The sequence below is a fragment of the Bubalus bubalis genome, chromosome 3 (genome assembly GCF_019923935.1).
Source record: "Bubalus bubalis isolate 160015118507 breed Murrah chromosome 3, NDDB_SH_1, whole genome shotgun sequence".
NCBI classification, from domain to species: domain Eukaryota; kingdom Metazoa; phylum Chordata; class Mammalia; order Artiodactyla; family Bovidae; genus Bubalus; species Bubalus bubalis.
Window position 1 is genome coordinate 125,283,536 of NC_059159.1, and position 23,737 is coordinate 125,307,272.

A 23,737-nucleotide genomic window follows, 5' to 3' on the forward strand; every position below is an offset into this window, starting at 1 on the left:
CGACTCCACTACCCACACAGTGTCCAGGGAGACAGCACGGTGTAGCTGGAGCTGTTAGCAAGACTTGCTGAAACTACGCTGGGAAGATGCCAGGAAGGGTCAGAGGGAATGGGGGATGGAACTGAATGTAACTGCTTCCCTAGCTCTGAGTGTATGTGTCTGTGTATGCACGTGCACGTGTGTGAACGTGTGTTCACTCATGCACTCACCCACTGCCCTTCTGAGCAGAGGCACAGCCCCTAGAGAGGCACAATCCCGTGACTGTCACAGGTTGCTTCCTGAGGTGATGTTCACTGTTTATCTCAGTGTTTAGTTTCTATGTTGAAAACTAAAAGGGGAAAACGTGGCACTCACATGGCAGTGGAACAGAGTGAAGGGAGACTTCTACCGCTCCACATCTGAAGCTGCTTCCTGAGCCACCCTGCCTCTGTCCTCTACAATTCCCTGCAGAATGCAGAGTGGACACCAGGAGACTGTACCTGATGGGGAGGATGATGCCTGCTTCTTCCTACTTGCCTTATGCTCCAGGTGGCTTCTCTAAATAGTCTCATGAAGACCACACCACAGTCCTGCCTGAGGCTTCCCGGTTGGCACTAATGGTAAAGAACCTGTCTGCCAGTGCAGAAGACAGAAGAGGCGTGGGTTCAATCCTTGGGTCGGGAAGACCCCCTGGAGGAGGGCATGGCAACCCATTCCAGTATTCCTACCTGGAGAATCCCATGGACAGAGGAGCCTGGTGGGCTACAGTCCATAGGGTCATAAAAAGTTGGACAAGACTGAAGCAACTTAGCATGCAGAGCACACACAGTCCTGCATGGGGGTTTATTGTGCTCATTTCACAGATGACAAAACTGAGGCTCAGAGGGGCTAAGTCACTTCCACAGTCTGGAGGCAGTATGTGTACAAGGTAGGAGTGACGCTCAGGCTGTTGAAGACCTGTGCTCACCGCCCTAGGGGGCCCTGCTCCACCTCCGTCTCCGCACTTGGTGGGAGTTTACTGGGGGTGTCTTCTAGGTGCAGAAGGAATGCAATCCAAGGCACCACATGAAATAAAGAGCCAGCCCCCCTGGAACAGCAAGTGGAGGACCACCCAAATCATACCCACTGAGACTGGCACTTAGGCTCTAAATTCAAGAGCTTTGGGTTCCCCTTCCTGAGCAATATTGTGGATTATTAAATAAGTGACCCTGGTCCTAACCACGTACACATTTGTGCTGACCCAATTCAATCCACAGTAGTTATGCCTTTCCCCCACAGTTATGAATGTGGGCTCCCCCATGCAGAACCTCTGAAGCAGCCCTGACTGCAAATAAATGAATCCTTGGGGTGGGGAGAACCAGGCCCTAACATCTTCAGAGCTCTCATGTTCCAGCTAATGCTTATTTGTACAGCGCCTTATGCTTTATTCATACCGTCTTGCCAGGCTTCCCAGGACAGCCTTCCCCTTACACACAAATGAGCGTGACTCCCAGAACGGGATGTCAGGCTTCATTAAAAGAAAGCATCTGGGTGTGCAGGATGTCCTTAACCAGGCTCCCTAGTCTGTGTCACCCGGCATCTGAAATTTGGGGCACACTCCAGGGAGCATATGTGCTCTGACAGCCTTTGGCTCGTGGGCAAGGTGAGGGGGCAGGAGCACCCCTCTGGGAGGGAGTGGCTCCCTGAGGGCTGGGACTCAGGTCTCAGCACCAAAGACTGGACCTCAGGCCAGTGGCTGTGTTCCCAGGTGGCAGGTGCCAGTGACAAGGAGCCGGGAGGGACCAAGTGGAGCTCTGCCCCTTGATTCTCAGCTAGGAGATGAAGGTGGGCCCCTCAGTTCTTGGGGAGTCACCGTGAGAAGTATAAATGAGAAGACACCAAACTGGCCCCTGGAACCATTTTCATTATTGCTATTGCCATGGTCTCCTCAAACTTGGGGAGGGAGTCCCCAGGGACAGAGGGGAGCTAAATACCCTCCTCGTTTAGCTTTTTCAGGATGCCTCAGGAGCAGCCCCTTCCTCAGGCCTCACTACTGCCCAGGAAAAGCGACCACAGACACACACGGTGCCATGAGCCCACAAGGCTGCACAGAGCACATAAGTCACGCGGATGCAGAAATGAAGGGGGACCTCATGCGCTTCACACCATCCCCAGTGAGCAAGACACAAACTGCAGTCATCATCCTTGTGTCAGGGGTCACACTTCTGAGGGAACAAGCCACTAACCCACAGCCACAAGGACTTCCAGCAGTCTGACGCAAGTTATATGGGGGTCTTGTGACTCTTGACTTCACCTCCTTAACCCCTAGAAGGGCAGACTGAAATGGAGGCAGAATAAAAAACTCTGAGTGGGAGGCCTGAACCAGGTGAGCTCTGGAGCACGTAGGGTCTGACTACCCTCCGGGTCCATCCCAGAGAGAAAGGATGCCTGAGCAGCCCAGGGACCCCCAGGGTATTGGGGACTTGACTGTGCACTTCTCAAATGGAACCTTTCAAAGTATGTGTTCCAGGGACATCTCACTAGCTAGTCAATTCATGATGAAGTTACTGGTGATTAACAGAGTCAGTCCAGCGTCATCATCTGCAGGAATCAGGGGAGCATCATCATGGGCTCCGGGGCCCTCCCTCCAGTCCACAGGCTGTCCCAGAGTCTAGGGACCCACTGTGGTCCTGAAAGTCCAAGATGTGGCTGGTGACCTGCAGCACATTTAAGGGGTCCTCCATTTGTTTATCCCTCGATGCCAACCTATACTTCATAATCATCCAGTAGTGGGCAACACTGAGACCACAGAACAGCAAATATAATCTATTCATGAAAGGGACTGCTTCCCCCAAGATGGACCTAGACTGCTCTCAACACCTTAAAGGAAAATAACCTTAATACAAGAGTTGCTTTTGGATTAATCTGGTCAACCTGATCCTTTGACTGTCCCTTCTAGCTCTGGTCCTCCAGGCAGAGTATTAGATGAATTACTGCATTTGGGATAAGAGAGAGACCCAAACGTCTAACCTAGTTTTGAAATATCACCATAAAGTCCAGAAATAAATCCCAGCTGGTCAGCCTCATCTTAAAAAGTAACCAAAGATACTTTCAACTGAGAGTTCTACACAATGGCTAAAAAAATTAAATTAAAAACAAAACTAACAACAACAACGACTTGGCATCAACATTTTTAAATAGGTTAATTTTCAAAACAACATTGCTAAAATACAGTAAATAAATTACACTGTTTGGGGCTTCCTTAAATTTATGCATTCTCAATGGGAGTGATAGTAGTTCCCAAGGGGGACAACACTGGTTCTTGAATGTGAATAAATATTACTCTTTTATGTAGAAACTATAGGGTTGCAAAGAGTAGGACACAACGCATGCACAAATATATATATGTACAGCACATAAACAGACATACAGCATATCTTTGGAATTTAAATTTCAAAAATGGATAATTAGAAAAAAAAAGTCTAAAGAGGCTTCTTAGAGGGGCAGTTAGCAAAAAAAAAAAAAGGGGGGGGGAGCTGTTGAGAAACAGTGCTATTAAAAAGAGGATAAGGATCATGATCTTTTCCATACAACTCGAAGTCATCCATGCAGATATCTCTCCTTACATTCTGTGATGGCTGTTGAGGTTGACGGGCAGAAGTATTCCTTCTTGCATGGCCCTGACCCTGACTCCAGGCATAATGCTTTTCTGGGGGTGGGTATTTTTCTCCCTTACTTTTCAAGATTACCCTGTCAATCTTAGTGGGCTGTCTTCTAGCAATGGCCTGTTAAATCCATGATCTTAATTTTACAAGCAATACTTAATTTTATAAGCAATATTCTGTTCTGATCTGAAAGCTACACCATGTTTGCCCTGTTGAACTGCTTGAATGGCTGAACAAGTTGCCTGCCACCTGTTTATGCATTTTCATGCAATTTGGGTTGTATCTGTGTTTCTGGTGATCGTGGCCACCAAAGAAAAGCTTATATCACAAACCACTGGAACGTGCAGAATGACTTACGGTGCAAAGGGTTTCGAAAGTCTTTTCAGAGACAAAGGACCCATCAAGGCCAAAGAGAAAGATGGATGCATAGGAAAGCATTCCTCCCAGGATGATAAGGTTGTTCATATATGGACTCGACATCTTTATCAGCCTGACGAGAGAAAGAGATACTACAGTTAACCGAACTGCTAATGTAGCTATTTCTTCAGCAAATATTTTCTGAATGTGTATCTTGTCACCAAAGCTAGAGGGGAAGAGAAAAATGGAAGCCCTGGTTTCCTCCACTGCCCCCTCCCCAGGGTGCTGCCACCTCCAAGGGGCTTGTCTCCCCGTCACTAAAGGACCCAATGCTATCTATTTCTAGATGTTGATTTTCCTGTCTTCTCAGTCAAGTTCACCTATCACTTCTCTGGGGATAGCTTGTAGCGTTGGCTTCTTCAACCATGAATTTTTACTTTACACAAAGACATTGAGTCAACATTTTTGGGGGGGGGCGGGGGGGGGGGGGGCTGGGGCTGGGATGATAGCCAAATCTAGAGAATTCTAATCTAAGTTCAGCAACCTGTCACAATGCTGGGCTATACCACACTCTCCCGTGCTGAGTGGACCAGATCTAGGAGGCATATAGGTGAGAATTCAGGGCTGCTCAGAACTGTGGTCATCAGGTGGTAAGCCAGCATCCACTGGGGCTGCCTGAAGCTCACACTGTCCAGAGCACAAAGAGGGCCACGTACATGTGCCTCTCAGCACCAGGTGACGGAGGTGGACAATGGAATCCCCGCCCTCACTCTCCCCGTCTTCAGCAGGCGGTGTTAAACCATCAGACGGCTGCCATGTACCCTCAGAGGTGCCTGACTCCCCCAGCACACTCTGTTCAGAATGTTCTGGGCTTTCATGTGCCCCCATGGTCCAGGTGCTCTTTGGCAGATTGTAATTACAATCAGTTGTTCCCTGAGCATTTCTTTTGCATTCTGCAGTTCTGTTTATCCATCTACACTTAAATGCAGTGTCAAAGTACTAATAGTCGAGAGATAAAAGACTGGCTATAAATTGTGGACCCCTCATGGGCTTTTGAATTAGGAGCCCTGAGCCCAGCAAGCGCCTGTGTAACCCCTCAAGGTACACCCCCAGCAATCCAATTAGCACACTGAGTTTCCTCACCTATAAAAGCACAGATGTCCTTGACTAGGGCAAACGCGAAGCTGAGAGGGGGCTGGGTCCCTGAAGGTCCTTTTGCACACCATGAATCCCTAAGGCTCCTTCAATCTTATTACCATAGGAAGCTGGGGAGGGGAGAGGCCAGGAGTCCAGGCAGGCTTCCTGGGTGGGGCGGACCTTAGGGATGAGTAGCATTAAGGCAAAAGGAGACAAGAGCAGCAGAGGATGAGATGGGTGGATGGCATCATCTACTCAATGGACATGAGCTTGAGAAAACTCTGGGAGATGGTGAGGGACAGGGAAGCCTAGTGTGCTGCAGTCCGTGGGGTCACAAAGACATTAAGGAAGAGAGAAGAGAGGGGGATCTGAAACTACAGGGACATTTATTTCCTATCTCTTTGCAGACTCTTTAATCTGCAAGGCCAGTGAAAAAATTTATACAGAAGCCAGCCTACTGGAAAGAGTAATCCCCACCCCCACCCCCGCCACCAGGAGGCCAAGAGGGGGCAGTTAAGGAATTAAAGGAGCATAGTCATACCACAGGGACCACTTGCTGCTATGATGAGAACTCCTGCAACTTGTAGGAAGGAAATCTAACATTGAGAGCTGACTATGTGCTCAGACCTTGCGCCAAGTGCTAACAGGCATGGTCATCATTCAAGGTTTGTACAGAATAGATGAGAGATGCTTCAATTTTTTTTTCTTTTGAGGCAATGTATGTGATAAATAAGACAACAGAGAATAAAACTCGTTCTTCAGGAAATAGGTTTGACCTAAGCAGCTGCCTCTAAAATAAAAAACAAAACAAACCCCAAAACAACAACAAAAAATCCAGAGCCTCCAAATCCGGCTTCTGCAAGCAGGGAAAGAGAAGAACTTCTCTCAGGATTCCGCGTGGTCCTACAGCCTGGGAGGCTACGCTGTGTGGCTTCTGGGCCCGATGATGGCAGAGCTGCACGGCTGGGGGTAGGCACGGGGTTGTGTGCCTGATGGCCCACACGCTGAGCCCCTGCTCAGCACTCCTACAACAGGGTGGGGAGCAGGGTGCCGGGATTTGCTATGGAAACCAGAGAAGCTGGCCATGCTCCGTAAATACCACTGCCTGGGGTGGCAGCCCATTCTACCCCCGGCTGACCAGAATAACTCAGAAAGTGAGCTGCTCTCCTCTGGAGAGGGAAGGGCAAGTGTTCGGGAAACCCAGGGGATGGGCTCTGCCACGCGCAGCCGCGCAGCCTCCGGTGGTGGTGCTCCAGCCTCCGACACTGAGCCAGCACTGTCTTATGGAACTGGGATCATTATTCCAGGGCCAGTTGAGACGATGAAGGAGGTTCACTTCCTGCCCGTGATGTGCTGTACGGAGGGGGAATGCCCTGACTGAACTCAGTGGTCCCCTTCTGGCAGTGCTTTCTAAAGGCCCTGGGGAGCGGGGCAAAGACGTGTGGGGGATTCTACACTTTGTCTATGAGGCTTGTCAATCCAGAAAGCACTATCTGAGAGAAGGGCATGAGTGACTTACTTCTGATTCCGATTCTTGATGTTGAAGAAGAGAAAAGCGCTGGCCATGATCATTCCCAGGATGGTAAGGGCGGAGAGGATGCTGTAGAGAGGCAGGGAGATCTTACGAAGCTGCTCCAGGATGATGGTCTTGTCTTTTGGCGGTTCAGACCCTAGAAGATCAAGGAAAAGGCATGAGTTGAGTCCAGTGCCCAAATCAGACCCCGAGAACATCCTTGCCTGGCTGTCCTTGACATCGGCCCCCTGTGCACACAGTCTGCGCAGCATGTGTTGCTGGGTGAGCAGACTCCAGCGGCTGGCCAGTATTCCCAGCAGGGAGCCTAAGTCAGGACTTATTTCTTTCTCAAAACAGAATCAATAAGGGATTTGTGATGCATTTAATAGCCATTAGCCATTAGAAGACTAGAATTTGATTTGGTCTACCACCACGTTGAAAAACCATCACCATTTATTCCCCAAAAGGTATTAGTGGTTTGGAAGGGGCAGGGCTGGGTGCTGGGAGTGGGTACCACTGGGTGCCTCTGAGGGTGAGGAACTCGGCTTGAGCTCTTAGGGATTCTGTTCCAACACACGATCAAGATGTCAAGGGCTGGACACCTTGCCTGTCAACTCCATGAGACATGCAGGTGCTCTGGCTGTGGATTTTTCTGCCTCAAGGTCATTATGTTATAAAAGCTCTTTCTGGTTTTTCCACTCTCATAAGACTCACTAACCGCGGGAGGCAGAAGCTACTGGCAGTCCTTTCCCTCCCTGCTGTGCCAGGACTGGACAGAAACTGTAGGCTTCATCCTGCCACATGGCTATAGCGATGGCCCTGTTTATGTTTCAGGGACAGCAGGCACCTGGGGGGAGCCACGAGGGCCTCAGAGGAAACTCATCTTTATGGACGGTGGCAAAATCATCCTGTTCTACCAGGAACAGACTGCAGGGATACCCCCTCCTCACCTTCCCACCTCTCGTTTCTTACAAATCCCCCCTTTCTCAGTTGCTATTTCAGGTCAGGTTGCTGCTATGGGACTGTGAAACTTAGGAGTGTGTCTCGCAGTGGGGATGTGTGGAATCAGCCAGATGCTCAAAAGCGGTCAAACCTGGGAGAACCACTAGGGTTCACGGTGACCCCACCATGGCTGTGCCAGCCTCAGCTATGCCTCCACTCCCGGGAGACAAGCAGAGGATGGGCAGATGGGGTTGCAGGGACTGAGAACTCCCCTGAACACCTGTGTTTAAAAACTGTGCTAGCAAGTTCAAATGTGTTTGGAAACATCCAGTGGATAAAAAGAGTATGAACCATCTAAACAGTATAGGGGAGCTGTCAGGTTCAGAAACAGCCAAGAATCCTCTGGCTTGATTAATGTAAAGCATTAAGCACATCTATGCAAGATAATACACGAGCGACTTCGAGGCCAAAAGTCAAGGCAAAAGCAAACTCAAGGTGACAGAGGTAACACCATCTCTTGTCTCTAGAAGTAAAAGCTCAAGCCCTGGAAAATTTTCCTGCTACTTCCCCTCCTCCTCTCCTCTAACCCCCCTCCCCCACATAGCGTGGGCTGCATTATCCAAGAGCCTTCTGGGTAGAGAGGATTATTCCCATTTTACAGGGTGAGGGAATAGTTTTCCAGGTGCTAAGTGGTTTTTACAGATAGTGAGTGGCAAAGCTGGCCAGATTGGAACCCACTCTGCAAACTGCCTGTAGTGGTAGGGTACAGGTGGTGTGAGAGCACAGCACAGGGAGGCCTGAGTGCAAGGCAGGGAGCAGAGTGCAGTCTTGCCCGATGGGCTCAGGAAAGGCTATAGAAAGGAGATGGTGTGGGAGCGGAGCCTTGGGAGGAAGGTAAGTAGTTGGCTGTTTGCAAGGAAGACATGGACGAAGGGGCATTCTGGGCAATGGGTCCAGCACAGGCGAAGGCACATTTGCAGAACTGTAAGCGGTCTTGTGGAGACTGGAAAGAGGAGACAGAGAAGTGGGGGCAGGGTGCCATCCTGGAGGTCTTGGAACCACCCCTCTCTGTGAGCAACAGGGACTAAGTGAGCCTCAGAGTGGGGTGTCTTTCAGTGCAACATTATAGTCAAGGGTGGAACAGACTTGAGGGGGTTAGACTGCTGGTGGGTGGGTAAGGCCCAGGGGGCTGGATGAGAGGTGAACCCAGGTGGGGTGAGGACAGGAGAGCTGGGCTCTGCCCTGCGTCCAGAGGCGTCCTGACTCGGCTCTGGGCTCAAAGACTGGTCATCCACCCTCTGGGCGGTGCAGGGAAGCTCTGAGAAGCAGGAGGTGAGCCAGGAACAGCTGCTGCCTCAGGGTTACCTTGGCCTCGTGCTTCCTAACTAGAACCAGCTACTATCCTGGCTGGGCTGTTAAAATTTTTTACTCACATTTTTCCTCTCAGTTATGTTTTGTGTTTTTAGTTTATTTTTTGTTTGAATTTTTCTTTCAGTGTGTAAACCCAGAATCCTTATTCAGCAAACCCAGATCTCCCGCGTCCAGAAGCAAATAGCCCTGTCTTGGGGATCAGACTCTCGTGGTTAGAACTGGCTTTGTCTCTCACAGGCTCTGTGAATTTGGGGTTTTCTGAGCCTTTTTCTCATCTGTACAACAGGGATCACGGGACTAACGAAACCACCTTTCAGAATTTTTCTGTGGCTCCACGAGGTAATATGTGACTGCGGGCTTGGTGACAGCTCCCTCGGTGGGAATGGGAAGACCACACCTCCTCTCTGAGACCACCTGGAACTTCGAGGAATCCCATAGATCCAAAAGCTGACCAAACAGTTCATGGGATCGCCTTTTCTGGTGGCCTTGGATTTAAGAAGGAACTCCAGGTGCAGAAAGCCAGATGTCTAGTCTTTGCATTCCCAGTGGAATCCAAGTAACAGCATCCTGGTGCTGTGGGTATACAAGCTTCCTCCCCAGCCACTCCTTGATGAGGCTGGCCATCTACCAGCCCCACTCCCCCATCTATCCATCCATCCACCCACCTGTCCTTCCACGCATCCATCCACCCACTTCCTCACTGACTAATACACTCACCCATTCACTCATTTATCCTCCCACCCACCCATCCACTGACTTGATCAATCATGAATTACTTTTTCATCACATATCACTGAGCCCCCAACATGTGCCAGACCCTGGCTGGTGCCGGGAATTTAAAGTCAAATAGGATCTAGTCAGGGAGCTCATGGTCGAATAGCATAGTAATTTCAATGCAAAGGGACGGCGGCCATGGGAGTGACAGAGATGAAAGACTGTGGAAGCAAAGAGAAAAGCACCATGAACTCAGTTGGGTTCACCAGGGCAGGCTGAACAGAGGAGGAGTCACCTGATCTGGTTCTCAGTGCTGAGGAGTTCTCCAGCAGAAAAGAGGGAACGGTCTTCCCAGAAGAGCAGCAGGTGGAGGGGCCTTATTACCAGCCCATCCACGTCTTCTCCGAGGGGGAGATAGAGCAACATTTAACTGGGCCACACATGAAAAGAATTACTCCTGGTCATTCAGTGGTTTAAACACAGATGTCTGGTGAGAGCTAGCACTCCATGCAAACACAAGTGGCCCGTCCAGGGGCTGAAACCCAGCTCCCATGTGAGTGATGGTGGCCCGTCCTCAGGGAGTGAGTGCACGGACTGAGAGGAGAGGATGTTCCCTCTTTCCCATGAAACCAGTGACTCTGAGCTTGTCCCCAGCTCTCAGACAATACCCAGGCCCAGGAGGACCTGAGCAGGTCCCCTCCTCTGAGAAGTCCACCTGCCTTACCTTGGAACCTGATGGTGTCGTTGATAATCTCCAGGGTGTCAGCCACAGCGTTGTATTCTCCCACCTTCACCTCCCGGCTGTCTGCGGGAAACAAGGGACCATGGCTGGTTAGATCTGAGTCCTGTGTTTGTTGTCTGGGTGCTCCTGTCTCTGCTCTTGCTTGCCCACAGGCCATAGCTATATTCCTGCAGGCTTTTCCTTTCCTCCATTGCCTTTTCCAGGTGGACTCACAAACACTCTCTCACATGGTCTCATCAGCTGGTCATTCATCCTCTGCAGTACATCTATGGATAGGGAGTCTACCCCCCACCAAGAAACCGGACTCTCCGCCTGTCACCAAGTCTTTTGTGCATTATCAAGCCGAATGCTTTCTCTGTAACTTTACTTTGCCATCTGGCTCTGCCCTCTAGGACCACACAGACCACCCCTGCTCCCTCTGCCCCAGGAGAGCTCTAGAGACTTAAAGATAAAAACACATCATCCCTCTGGCAGTCGCTGGAACCCCAGCTTTTGTTGTTGTTTAACTGCTAAGTTGTGTCCGACTCTTTTGTGACCCCATGGACTGGAGCCCACCAGGCTCCTCTGTCCATGGAATTCTCCAGGCAAGAATACTGGAGTAGGTTGCCATTTCCTTCTCTGGGGGATTGTCCCGACCCAGGGATTGAACCCGCATATCCTGCATTGCAGGCAGATTCTTTATCACTGAGCCACCAGGGAAGCCCCCGCCCTCCAACCTCAGTGCCCACGCATCATCGGGATGGAGACATCCTTGGGTTTGGAGCTGGGGGAGCAGGGGTGGGGGGTGGAGAGAGCTGGAGTCATTAGCATGTACTGAATATCATCACTGAACATCACTTCTACTTCCCACCATTTCCAGGCCCCGACTTAGACCATACCTCACAACATCACTGTCTGATAGTGTGTAGACCCAAGGACTGACCAATACCCTTTAGGCATGATCTAAATTCATGCGAGTAGTCAGCAGCAAGTAGAAAGGACAACTCCCTCCTTTATTCCGCACGTTATATTCCTATTAATTCATCCTGAAGCAAAATTCACATTCTTCAGAGGCCGCACTGCTCTCTATGTTACACCCAGCACCAAGTCTCCTTTATATGTTCCTGTTCTGGGTTCCTCCAGATAGATGCACTTGTTCAGGTATCTTTTCAGATCCAAGTGATACATGTGAATTTACCTTCATCTTTGATACCGTTCTGTTGGCAGGCTTAGATCATGAAAAGACTTGCCCAGGGTGGTGGTAGGAGGAATGGAGAGGTGGGGATTAGATTTGACAAGTTGTTTTTTCTCCAGGTAAAATGTGGACAGCTGGGTGATCAGCGGGTGGGGAAGATGGGGAACAGGGGAAGGAAGCAAATGAGGGGCAAGGGGGCTCAGGGCCATTCCTAATGGGGAGCCCAGGTGGGGCCAAAGAAGGTGGAAAGATGACAAGTTCCAGTTTGGACATGCTGAGCTTGAGATACCCATGGAGAGACATCCTTGGGTCTGGAGCTGGGGGAGCAGGGGTGGGGGGTGGAGAGAGTTGGGCTCATTAGCATGTAAACTGGGAGTTGGACCAGGGGCCAGGAAGGAGACCTCCAGGGACAGTGCCAAGTGAGAAGAGAAGAAGATCAAGGGCAGACCCTGGGAAGCACTGATCTCTGGGGTGGGCAGAGCAAAGAGGAAGCGAAGCGATTGGGGAAGAGGGGCCAGGATGCCAGAAAGGGACAATTTCACAAGGGAGCTGGCCAGCCATGCCACATGCCACCAAGACAGGGACAAGGATCCCCTTGAACAGAGAGTTCATTCAAGGTGGGGTTAGAGGCAGAGAGACAAAGGCAAGGAGTAGAGAGTGGGGCCCCGGAGTAACGCATGCTGGGACAGGGTGGCGAGTCAGTGGGGAAGGGCCAAGGGGATTCAACTTTATGTGCCTTTCCTTGTTTAGTTCTCACAGTTGTGTGGAGTTAAGAGGTTTCAGTCCCACTTTACAGATGAGAAAACTGAGGCTCAGGCAGGTTACAGCTTTGCCTAGGGCCCCACTGATCCTAAGAGCAGAGTCGAGGCTCAAACCCAGGACTCTTTCCACATGTGGCTACCTCAATGGGATCTCTGAGAGGTGACAGTTTTGGGCCTGGGCTGCCCACTCCATGGACCACCTGGGCATTCTGAGTATAATAACTACAGAGAGGAGTGCCCACCTGCCCAACAGAGGGGCAGGAGGGTACCCAGAGCTGCAGACCCTGGTGCTCAGAATGCCCAAGGTTCATAAAGGGACACAGCAGCAGGAATTCCAAGACCGTGGCGGGGGAGCTGCCCCTGGGGCTCTGGCTCTAAGTGGGTTTCTCTGCAGAGACGCAGGTGTGTTGCTGGCTCCTTATCGAAACTCAGGAAATGAAACAGGGAATCCCACTGGCCACATTTCTGCTTGCGTTCCTTTGACTGGAGGTGGAACACGGGACTGTAAAAGTCACTTCCTTCTCCCTGCAAAGGTCTCCCCGTCACTTGTGGGGGGGCCTCATACTGTGTAGGCGGCTGTCACTTGCCGGGGTCACCCAGCTCCTAAATGTCACATTAGCAGACTCGGCTGGGAGCTCCAGCATCTCTGCTCTGGCCTTTTGAAGTCTCAGCCCTAATCAGCTCCCACTGCTCAGAGGAGGCTCTGATTTATTTATTTGGTGTGGGGAGGCAGCACATGAAATATGCAGGCTGATTGGAATAAATCACCAGGAGCCGGAAAGTGGTGTGGCTGGCACCTCACCGCGCCCCCCAGCCACACAGCCCGCCCCTCTGACTCACACACCCCACTGTACCATCCATCCTGCGGCACCAAAATAATACTCAGCTTCCTGCAACGAACACCATAATCACCGTAATCTCTCCCTGGGGGCACTGCTTGGAGGCTGGGGGAGGGGAGCCTCACACATTCCTGCATCCAGAGTTTCCCAGCAAACCCTGAATCAGGCGTAATTCACCCCAGCGTGCAGGTGAGGGAGGAGCCTCAAGTTGGTAAGTGGACACGGAGGGCCACATGCTGGGCAGCGACTAAGGGGTTGCCTGAACTTGAGTCTCAGTTCCGAATTCAGAGCATCTTCCTACGCATACTGAGCAACCAGGGCTGCTGGTGATTCGGCCCATACTTATTGAGTGCCTACTGCATGCCAGGCCCCGCCTGAGCTATTTCATAATGAAGGATCCCTCACAAGAGCAGGTGGTGGAAGCTTAGCTATGTTCTCTTCCCTGACCGAGCTGACCTTGGACATCTGGGTGCTGAAGGCTGTGCATATGAAATCCCTTAATCACTTCACTCACTCAATAAACGATGGGGTGCCAGGCTCTGTGCTGAAGTTACAAAGGTTAAAAAATAATTCACAGTCTCTGACCTTGTAGTTTAGTGACTGTGACCTCACCCAGCTCTACCTGGGTGGGCAAAATCTTCCCAGTTGCAGGTCCTACGTCCCTTCCTGCTGTGCCCTGTGAGTGGCTGGGCTCTAAGAGTAAAATGGCAGCTCTCACAGTGGCTGCGAGGGCTACAGAGGAGACGAGAGGCAGTTTCTGGCTTGGGGCCTCACTCACAGCAAGTGTTCAATAAGTTGTGGCTATTTGAGTCATGACAAAAGTAACTGTGAGCTATTTGTGGGGTTCCTGAACACTGTGTGGATCACAATAAACTGTGGAAAATTCTGAAAGAGATGGGAATACCAGAACACCTGGCCTGCCTCTTGAGAAACCTATATGCCGTTCAGGAAGCAACAGTTAGAACTGGACATGGAACAACAGACTGGTTCCAAATAGGAAAAGGAGTACGTCAAGGCTGTATATTGTCACCCTGCTTATTTAACTTATATGTAGAGTACATCATGAGAAATGCTGGGCTGGAAGAAGCACAAGCTGGAATCAAGATTGCCGGGAGAAATATCAATAACCTCAGATATGCAGATAACACCACCCTTATGGCAGAAAGTGAAGAGGAACTGAAGAGCCTCTTGATGAAAGTGAAAGAGGAGAGTGAAAAAGTTGGCTTAAAGCTCAACATTCAGAAAACTAAGATCATGGCATCCGGTCCCATCACGTCATGGCAAATAGATGGAGAAACAGTGGAAACAGTGTCAGACTTTATTTTTTTGGGCTCCAAAATCACTGCAGATGGTGATTGCAGCCATGAAATTAAAAGACACTTACTCCTTGGAAGGAAAGTTATGACTAACCTAGATAGCATATTGAAAAGCAGAGACATTACTTTGCCAACAAAGGTCCATCTAGTCAAGGCTATGGTTTTTCCAGTGGTCATGTATGGATGTGAGAATTGGACTGTGAAGAAAGCTGAGTGCTGAAGAATTGATGCTTTTGAACTGTGGTGTTGGAGAAGACTCTTGAGAGTCCCTTGGACTGCAAGGAGATCCAACCAGTCCATTCTGAAGGAGATCAGCCCTGGGATTTCTTTGGAAGGAATGATGCTAAAGCTAAAACTCCAGTGCTTTGGCCCCCTCATGCGAAGAGTTGACTCATTGGAAAAGACTCTGATGCTGGGAGGGATTGGGGGCAGGAGGAGAAGGGGACGACAGAGGACGAGATGGCTGGATGGCATCACTGACTTGATGGATGTGAGTTTGAGTGAACTCCGGGAGTTGGTGGTGGACAGGGAGGCCTGGTGTGCTGCGATTCATGGGGTTGCAAAGAGTCGGACACGACTGAGTGACTGAACTGAACTGAACACTGTTACTTCACTATGGTGCTTTCTTACTACCATTGTTTCCCACAAGGGTCTCTCTGCTTGGAAGGTGGCTTTTCCCTCCCTCTAGCAAACCAACACGTCCAAATCCTATCCACCTCTTCCAGGAAGGCTTCTGCGAGAACTGCTCCTCTCCAGTTGCTGTGGGCTCAGGGCACTGGGTGACATGTGAGAAGCTGTGCTGGAGCCATGCCCTTGGTGTGCCCAGGCCTTGTGATTCCTGCCAGCCCGTCAGTTCCTGAGTGGAACCTCAAGTTTCGCTTCGGCGGTCCTGGGCAGCACAGGGTCCCCTCCCCTGCACTAGGCCCAGCCAACCCCACCCCGCCTGGCTCTTCAGGGGAAGGATGGTGTCCCCTGTGTTTCTCCCTTCACCCACAGCCCAGCCACTTTCAACTTTTAACTCTTGGGCTCCTTGGTAACTCTGTTGTGCAAAGAACATCAACCACTTATACAGACGTGCAGACTGCAGAACAGGGGACTTATGGACAGGCTAGAAAGAGGATTCACAGGGGCAGGAGAGAATAGAGCAGGGTAGTGGGGAAGAGGGTGTGGTATTGCATCTGCCACTGGCTCGCTTCCCTGCCCCGCTTGCCCTGCTGGAAGTTGCTGCTGACTTATTTTGTGACCTTGGACAGATCATGCTCTTTTTTGGGGCCTCAGTTTCTCCACCCACAAAGCGCACTGCAGGGGTTCCAATAGTTCTCAGTCCTGGCCAGGCACTAGAGTCACCTGGGGAATTTCTAGAAAATTCAGATGCCTGGGTCCCAACATGGATCCATTATATTAAAATTTCTAGTTGTGGGGCAGGGTCGGGTGGGGTTGAAGGGTAAACCCTGGATGGCAGTATTTTTAAAAGTTCCCTAAGTTGACTAACGCATAACTAGAGTTGAAAACTGCTGGATAAAACCACGAACCCTGCAACGCTGACACTTTCTGTTCTCAGAGGCTCAAAATACTGTAAAACACAGAGTCCCTTTTCCTGTAGGACAATACCAGTTCCTTGTTGTGGTGCAAAAAAAAAAAAAAAAGTGTTTTCCTAGAAAAGTGCATTTTTTATTTTTCTTTATTTCAAACTTTGGATTTGGACGATACATAAAGAAAATAAGTCCTGTTGGTGAAAATTAGGCTGCCGAAAAAAGTCCAGTCTGAAAATACTCTCTGGCTGTGGGCCCGAGAGCATCCACGAGACAGCTGGGGGACCGCTTCAGTCACAGAGCGATCCTGCCTCCCTCCTTCCTGCAGCCCATGGGTGGGAGGGACAGATGTAGGGTCGCCTGCCTCCTGCTGCAGCTGGAACCCCACATCCTGCTTCCTGGCCTCTATTCCCCTCCCCACCAAAGGTTCATTCTTCCTCAACGGACTCAAGGTCTGCACTGAGGGAAGTATGCGTGTGTCCTCAAGTCGTTCAGTTGTGTCTGACTTTTCATGAGCCCATGGTGTGTAGCCTGCCAGACTCCTCTGTCCATGGGATTCTCCAGGCAAGAATACTGGAGTGGGTTGCCATGCCTTCCTCCAGGGAATCTTCCCGACTCAGAAACTGAACCCCCATCTCCTGCATCTCCTGCAGATTCTTCACCCACTGAGCTACCCCTGGGAAGCCTGAGGGAAGAATATGTGTCCTTTTTTCCAGTGGTCATGTATGGATGTGAGAGTTGGACTGTGAAGAAGGCTGAGCGCCGAAGAATTGATGCTTTTGAACTGTGGTGTTGGAGAAGACTCTTGAGAGTCCCTTGGACTGCCAGGAGATCCAACCAGTCCATTCTGAAGGAGATCAGCCCTGGGATTTCTTTGGAAGGAGTGATGCTAAAGCTAAAACTCCAGTACTTTGGCCACCTCCTGCGAAGAGTTGACTCATTGGAAAAGACTCTCATGCTGGGAGGGATTGGGGGCAGGAGGAGAAGAGGACGACAGAGGACGAGATGGCTGGATGGCATCACTGACTCAATGGATGTGAGTCTGAGTGAACTTTGGGAGTTGGTGATGGACAGGGAGGCCTGGCATGCTGCGATTCATGGGGTCGCAAAGAGTCGGACACAACTGAGCAGCTGAACTGAACTGAACTGAAGGTTTAATTGTTGTTGTAAACATCTAGAAATGTAAAACTCTGAGATGTAAAACAAAAGACAACCTTGGCTCAGCGAGAGTCAAAGATTCTATAAAATTACTCCATTCTAGGACTCAGGGAAAGGAAAGCGCTCTGGCTGGAGGACAGGGCCCCTGGAAGGGGTCTTGGTTTTGCCGTCTTCTCGGTAACCAGTCCTGGGGAAGTGCCCTCCTCTGCCTGGGTGTTAATAAAACAAGTGGGCTAGACGTGGAAATCTCTGTGCCCTCTTGCTCTTGTTCCACGATTCTGCAACTGCTCTGAAGGGTCTTCCTCACTCCAAACTGAAGCGTGCATCTTAAGACTTCCTCTCCCAGTCCTGGCTCTGCCTGGGGTCACACATCATAGCCACTCCTACTCCTGACCAGGCTTCAGAGACAGGGACATGGCGATTTTGAGTCTTGATTCTGCTTTTCTCTGGGCTGGCCAGCCATCCCTCGGGAAGTGATTTTTTACTTCATTGACCCACCCACGCCATGGACAGAGGAGCCTGGCAGGCTACAGTCCGTGGGGTCGCAAAGAGTCGGACACAATTGAGCGATTGAGCATGCATGCACACACCCCATCCCGCGAAGTCTGGTCACTGCCCGTGGACAGGACCTCGACGGCCACTGTCCTCCCATGGGGCGCAAGCAGGTCTCAGCAGTACCTCTCAGCAGCACCAGGCAGAGAGGGCTCCCTGGGCCTGGAGCCCTCCCCTCAACTCGTCTCTAGCACAAACAGTACACCATTGCCACATTTTGAATAGGTTAACTTCGTTGACTTTTGTTTTGAGATTTTTAACAGGCTAAGTGGACACTGGCCAAATGCCCCAGGAGTATAATAATCTTGCCAAGGGTAGACTTGTCCACTGATTTATGCAAACTGTCCCAGAGACAAAAGCTGAATGCCTGAGGAGACACAGAACATGCACAGATACAATGGGTTATTTGCATCTAGAACACCTTTCCTCACTTCTTCTTGGCTAACTCCCGCTGGTCCTTTAGAGTTAATCTTGAACACTGCCTCTCCCAGGTAGCTTTCCTGGAATCTGCCAAGTGGAGCAGATTCAGACTTTCCTCTGAATGCCCTTATCACCTATAACACTCAGGTGGGGGTCCTGTGTCTGCCCCCTACTAGACCAAGGTTCCCTAATGGCAAGGGCTATGTCTTGTCCATCTCAGTACCCCTGTGCCATGCTGATGCCACGAAATGACCATTGAGAAACTTAAAAAGCCCAAACCATAGGGTCAAAAAAAAAAAAAGAATGAAAATTAGCACATCAAAATTAAGAACTTCCGTTCATCAGGGACTTTAAGTTTAGAGACAAAGCCTAAAGCCCCAATGCTGCTGCTGCTGCTAAGTTGCTTCAGTCGTGTCCGACTCTGTGCAACCCCAAAGACGGCAGCCCACCAGGCTCCCCTGTCCCTGGGATTCTCCAGGCAAGAACACCGGAGTGGGTTGCCATTTCCTTCTCCAATGCATGAAAGTGAAAAGTGAAAGTGAAGTCGCTCAGTCGTGTCCGACTCTTCGCGACCCCATGGACTGCAGCCTACCAGGCTCCTCCGTCCATAGGATTTTCCAGGCAAGAGTACTGGAGTGGGGTGCCATTGCCTTCTCCGAAAAGCCCCAGTAGGAAGCTGAAATCGAAATTATGTGAGGAACTCTTGCAAATCAACAAGAAAAAGGCAATACCCTCAAAATAAAAGTGGTCCAAGGATCAGAACTGACAATTAACAAAAAATGGCTGACAAGCACAGGAAGAAATGCCCAAACTCATCAGTAATCAGGGACAAATAACACTTAAAACCACGGTATAATATTACTTTATATCTTCAGACTGGCAAACAATGAGAGAGATGGGAAACACAAACTGAGGGTGGGAGGTGGGGACATGGAATTCTTCATACTGATAGGAGCTGCGTGGGTAGGGACATTTCTGAGAGCTGTCTGGCAAATTTTAGGCATGTTCAGTGTTGACACCCCTTCTGACCCCACAATTCAGCTCGTGGGCATTTGTCCTCAAGAAACGCCCAGCTGGGTTCATAGGGAACATGTCCGAGGACACTCACTATGTGTGGAGGCAGGGAGTTGAAGGTGATCTAGGTGGTGTCATCAGGGGAGTGGAGGGCTACGTCCTGTGAGGGCCATGGCCTAGATGTACACTCGGCCATGTGGAGTAGCTTAAAAACAAAGTGCTGAGTGGGAAAAGAAAGAAACATCCAGTTGCCTCGATGCAGAGTCAAAATATGCACACAAAACAGCAATACACATTTTGCAAGGACACATACAAACACAAGATATGCATTAAACACTTAGAATGCTTGCCTTTCTTGGGGCAGATGAGAATAAATAAGGGAAATAAAGGTATAGACAAACAAGCAGAGGGGCTTCCATGGACCAGTGATAAGAACATTCCATGAAATGAGGAGTGTGAAGTGTGTCCTGAGGAAGCAAGACAGCACCTTGCTCAAGCAGTTCTGGACATGGTAAATCTGGGATCATTGTGAAGAGTGTCCATGAGAGAAGCAGGAAGCCCGTAGCTGTCATGGCTCTCATCTGCGTTAGTCACTGAGCCAGGCTCATTCACAGCCTCATGTCAGTGGATTCTCACCATTACTTTTAAGCAAGGAAAACCTTTCATTTTACTATTTCAACTCGTTATTGACCAGAGAGGTATTAACACATCTTTTCTTAGCCAACTGTTATTCACAGGAGATATTTCAATACTCACTTACGTAACAAATCGCCAGCCACAGGTGTTAGTTTCTGCAAAAATCCCCTGGTCAATAATGTGTTAAAATAAGTGCTAAAAGATGGCTCAGAAAGATTAAGCCACAATGCATGGCTAGCAATGATTAGGTATGCCTGCTTCGAAACTCATAAACTTTCCACATGATAGGAGGTAAGTTCCCTGTCACCGGAGGCCTTCAAGCAGAGACAATGCTGTAAAGGAAAGTCAGGGTTCCCCTCAACATGGAGAGTTTGTGGCTCAATGAAAGACAAGGTCTGCTAAATACTTCTGTCTTTCCAAGCCATCTTCCTTGAGCTCCAAGAAAAATAAGCCCTGGATCATGAGGATGAGAGGCATCAAGCTCAGGGTCAGACTTCCAGCCTGAAAGAGCCCATATTCACGCGTGTCCTTCCATTTCTGCTGACCCACAACCCTTCAGGTGTAACCTGCAGTTTAGTGGACTGTCTCCACTCAACTACGTCAAGCTGAGAGGCAGTCCAACAAACTGCTCTTTCCAAACCCACGGCTTAGTGAAGAGGGCTATGATACATGCCTTCACAGAAGGAAAAGGATATTAAAAATCAGCCTTGAGTTTCAAACTGGAGTCAAACTAGCTCCGAAAGTTTTCTAGTAGGTTCTTGGAAATTATCTTCCCTCTTTTATAGGCACTGGCACTTGGCCAGGGAGATTATGAAGCCCCTGTGGGGAGGGGCCATATCTTATTCAACTTGGCTTTCCCAGAGGAGCTGGAAAAGCACCTGGCAGATGCTCAGGAAACGCACACTGAATAGAACCATATCTGTTACCCTGAAGACCAAATGGTAATTAATGTTTGCAAGTGGGGAGGACAAGCCTGCATTTCATAGGTACCTTCTGAATGACAATTATGTCGTTAGATGGTGGAAGACCCCATTCTTTCAGATCAGGTGCTGAAGTATAAAACTCCAAAGTCTGAGTCCTTTATGCTGCACAGAAGCAGTGCAGAATTCAAGCAGATTGTCATTCACCGAATTCTTACAAACAGGCCTAATGAAGGCAGGGGTGGTGAGTTAGAGCAGCAGATGCTGGGGTTTCACCAAGAACAGCATAAACAAGGCTCTAATCATGGCTTCACTCAACTTCCTTCCCTGCTGCAAATTCTGAGCCATGTTTAGACTTCGTTAGTAACATGGATTCTTTCTTCTCTTATGGGGAAAAAAAGTGCCAATTCCCTAGTATTCATCCTTATCTATATGTGATTTGGTGCAAGTCAGCAATGGCCTGGAGGGAGGGGTTCTGAACTTGGAGTTGAAAGGGGGTTAGGCCCACTGCACCCCAGGTGTGTGGTGAGGGGATACTAATACCTGCCTTACCTACAGCCATGGGTGGATCCCTCAGAAGGGTGCCTGGGACAAGAGAGAGTGCATGTAATTTATTTGGGAGTGATCCTTGAATACTCTAACAGAATGTGGGGTGGTGAGACAGGGAAGGGAAGGGAGCCAGGGCAAGGTGCATTAATGAGCAGGTTCCTGAGAGCCCAGCTGAGGCTCAATTCCATGGGGACCTCAGTAGACAGAGCAGACACACCTTGGGGTTCTTGGGAGTTTCCAACCAAGGGAGGAAGGACACTGGGGGATTTATCCTCTACTCCTCATCCATCCCCAGCTCCGGGCTGCCCTGGAAGCATTCTCTCCCTGGATATTGGCCCTGCTCCTTGCACAGGGTGAAAAGTACAGGTGCTCTTACTAAGGTGATTGTTTGGAACCATGCGTGTTCAGGGACTACGGGTGGGACAATGATGACATCCGGCACACCTGCCCCCTCTAGGATTGTCCTGTTGGGAGGTAAGGTCCCTGGGAAGTCTTGATAATGGAGTGAATGGAGGAAAGCCAGGGTGAGGAAGGTCATGCTTGGGCTTTGAATCCCTCTCTGGATTCAAAATGTTTCACCCTCAAGAGGGACCAGGAGGTCCCTGACACATTATTTTAGAGGTAGTTCTGTCTATCCAGCACTCCTAAGTTTGCAAAAAAAAAGTCCATTTCTCTAGCCTGGGACAGCAGTGGCCACCATTGTGAGGTAGGTTTGGTTTATGTTTCTGTGGTCAAGACCAGCCGCTGTTTGTCAGACATTCTGCCTAGACTCAAGCCACTGGAGACCACAAATAAATGCACATGCTTTCAAAATTCCATGAGCTGAATCACTCACCAATTCAGCAAACATTTACCAACAGCCAGTCAGGAATGAGGCAGCATGCTAGTGAGGTGACTAGTTTCCTATCACCCAGAATTTATAGAGCAAGATCTCATACAGTCCAGCCCCAGGGGACAGGCAGGGTTGGCATTAGCGTCATCCATTTTCCAGAGAAGGAATTGGGGCTTAGGGAGATGAAGTGACTTGCCCTGGGTCACATTGCTGGTAAACTTCTGAGCACAGGCTTGAATTCAGGTCTTTTGCCTGCAGATTAATTCAATAAACTTGCACCAGGGTCTACTGTGTGCCATGCTCTTGCGATACCAACCCTACACTTCTGGAATAAAAAAGTCGAGCAGGACCGTGGATTCCTGGCTCTCCTTTTCATCTTTTTCCCTAAACTGCCTCCCATTTCCAACTACTTTGTGTTTTAGTTTTACAAAGACGGTAACAGAGCCTCCTACTAAATGCTTTCTCTACAACAGATAAAAGGGTTTAGAAGGCACCAGGAACTTTATAAACAAGAAGCCAAAAACAGCATCTTTCAAGGTCTTCAGAGGGAGGGTGGGATGGGCCGACTTCCAAGATCCTGCCAGCGAGCACTGAGGCAGCCTGGGTGTCTCTGCAAAGGGAGCCCCACTGCTGGGGCTGGCTATTTGTAAGTCAGCTCTGCTGTGCCACTGTCCCCACTTAAAAGAGGGCAGGAGGTGAGGGAGAGAGAAACAGACAGGGAGAGGGAGGACTTGAAGGGCACAGCAGAAAACAGCATAGCGACCTCATTGAGAAGCCTTTTTTGAGGTCAGTGGCATGAGGCAATTTAGGATCTAGTAACCCCAAGGTTTCTCAAGAGGTCAGGTGGTCTGGTATTCCCATCTCTTTTAGAATTTTCCACAGTTTATTGTGATCCACACAGTCAAAGGCTTTGGCATAGTCAATAAAGCAGAAATAGATGTTTTTCTAGAACTCTCTTCCTTTTTCCATGATCCAGCGGATGTTGGCAATTTGATCTCTGGTTCCTCTGCCTTTTCTAAAGCCAGCTTGAATATCTGGAAGTTCACAGTTCACGTATTGCTGAAGCCTGGCTTGGAGAATTTTGAGCATTACTTTACTAGCATGTGAGATGAGTGCAATTGTGCAGTAGTTTGAACATTCTTTGGCATTGCCTTTCTTTGGGATTGGAATGAAAACTGACCTTTTCCAGTCCTGTGGCCACTGCTGAGTTTTCCAAATTTGCTGGCATATTGAGTGCAGCACTTTCACAGCATCATCTTTCAGGATTTGGAATAGCTCAACTGGAATTCCATCACCTCCACTAGCTTTGTTTGTAGTGATGCTTTCTAAGGCCCACTTGACTTCACATTCCAGGATGTCTGGCTCTAGGTGAGTGTGAGTGATCACACCATCGTGATTATCTGGATTGTGAAGATCTTTTTTGTACAGTTCTTCTGTGTGTTCTTGCCACCTCTTCTTAATATCTTCTGCTTCTGTTAGGTCCATACCATTTTTGTCCTTTATCAAGCCCATCTTTGCATGAAATGTTCCCTTGGTATCCCTAATGTTCTTGAAGAGATCGCTAGTCTTTCCCATTCTGTTGTTTTACTCTATTTCTTTGCACTGATCGCTGAAGAAGGCTTTCTTATCTCTCCT

General features: G+C 49.5%; 1 protein-coding gene across 2 annotated transcripts in view; it reads right to left on the minus strand.

Annotated features, from left to right (window-relative positions):
• The window catches only part of GABBR2 (gamma-aminobutyric acid type B receptor subunit 2), a 373,771-nt gene that overhangs the window by 74,585 nt on the left and 275,449 nt on the right, over window positions 1-23,737 (minus strand). For both annotated transcript variants that reach the window (XM_006063438.4, XM_044940074.2), the window contains exons 9-11: window positions 10,382-10,462; window positions 6,637-6,787; window positions 3,981-4,113 (exon numbers count right to left, since the gene is read on the minus strand). In XM_006063438.4, the coding sequence (XP_006063500.2) occupies window positions 3,981-4,113; window positions 6,637-6,787; window positions 10,382-10,462 (365 nt within the window). The remainder of the gene's footprint in view (window positions 1-3,980; window positions 4,114-6,636; window positions 6,788-10,381; window positions 10,463-23,737) is intronic.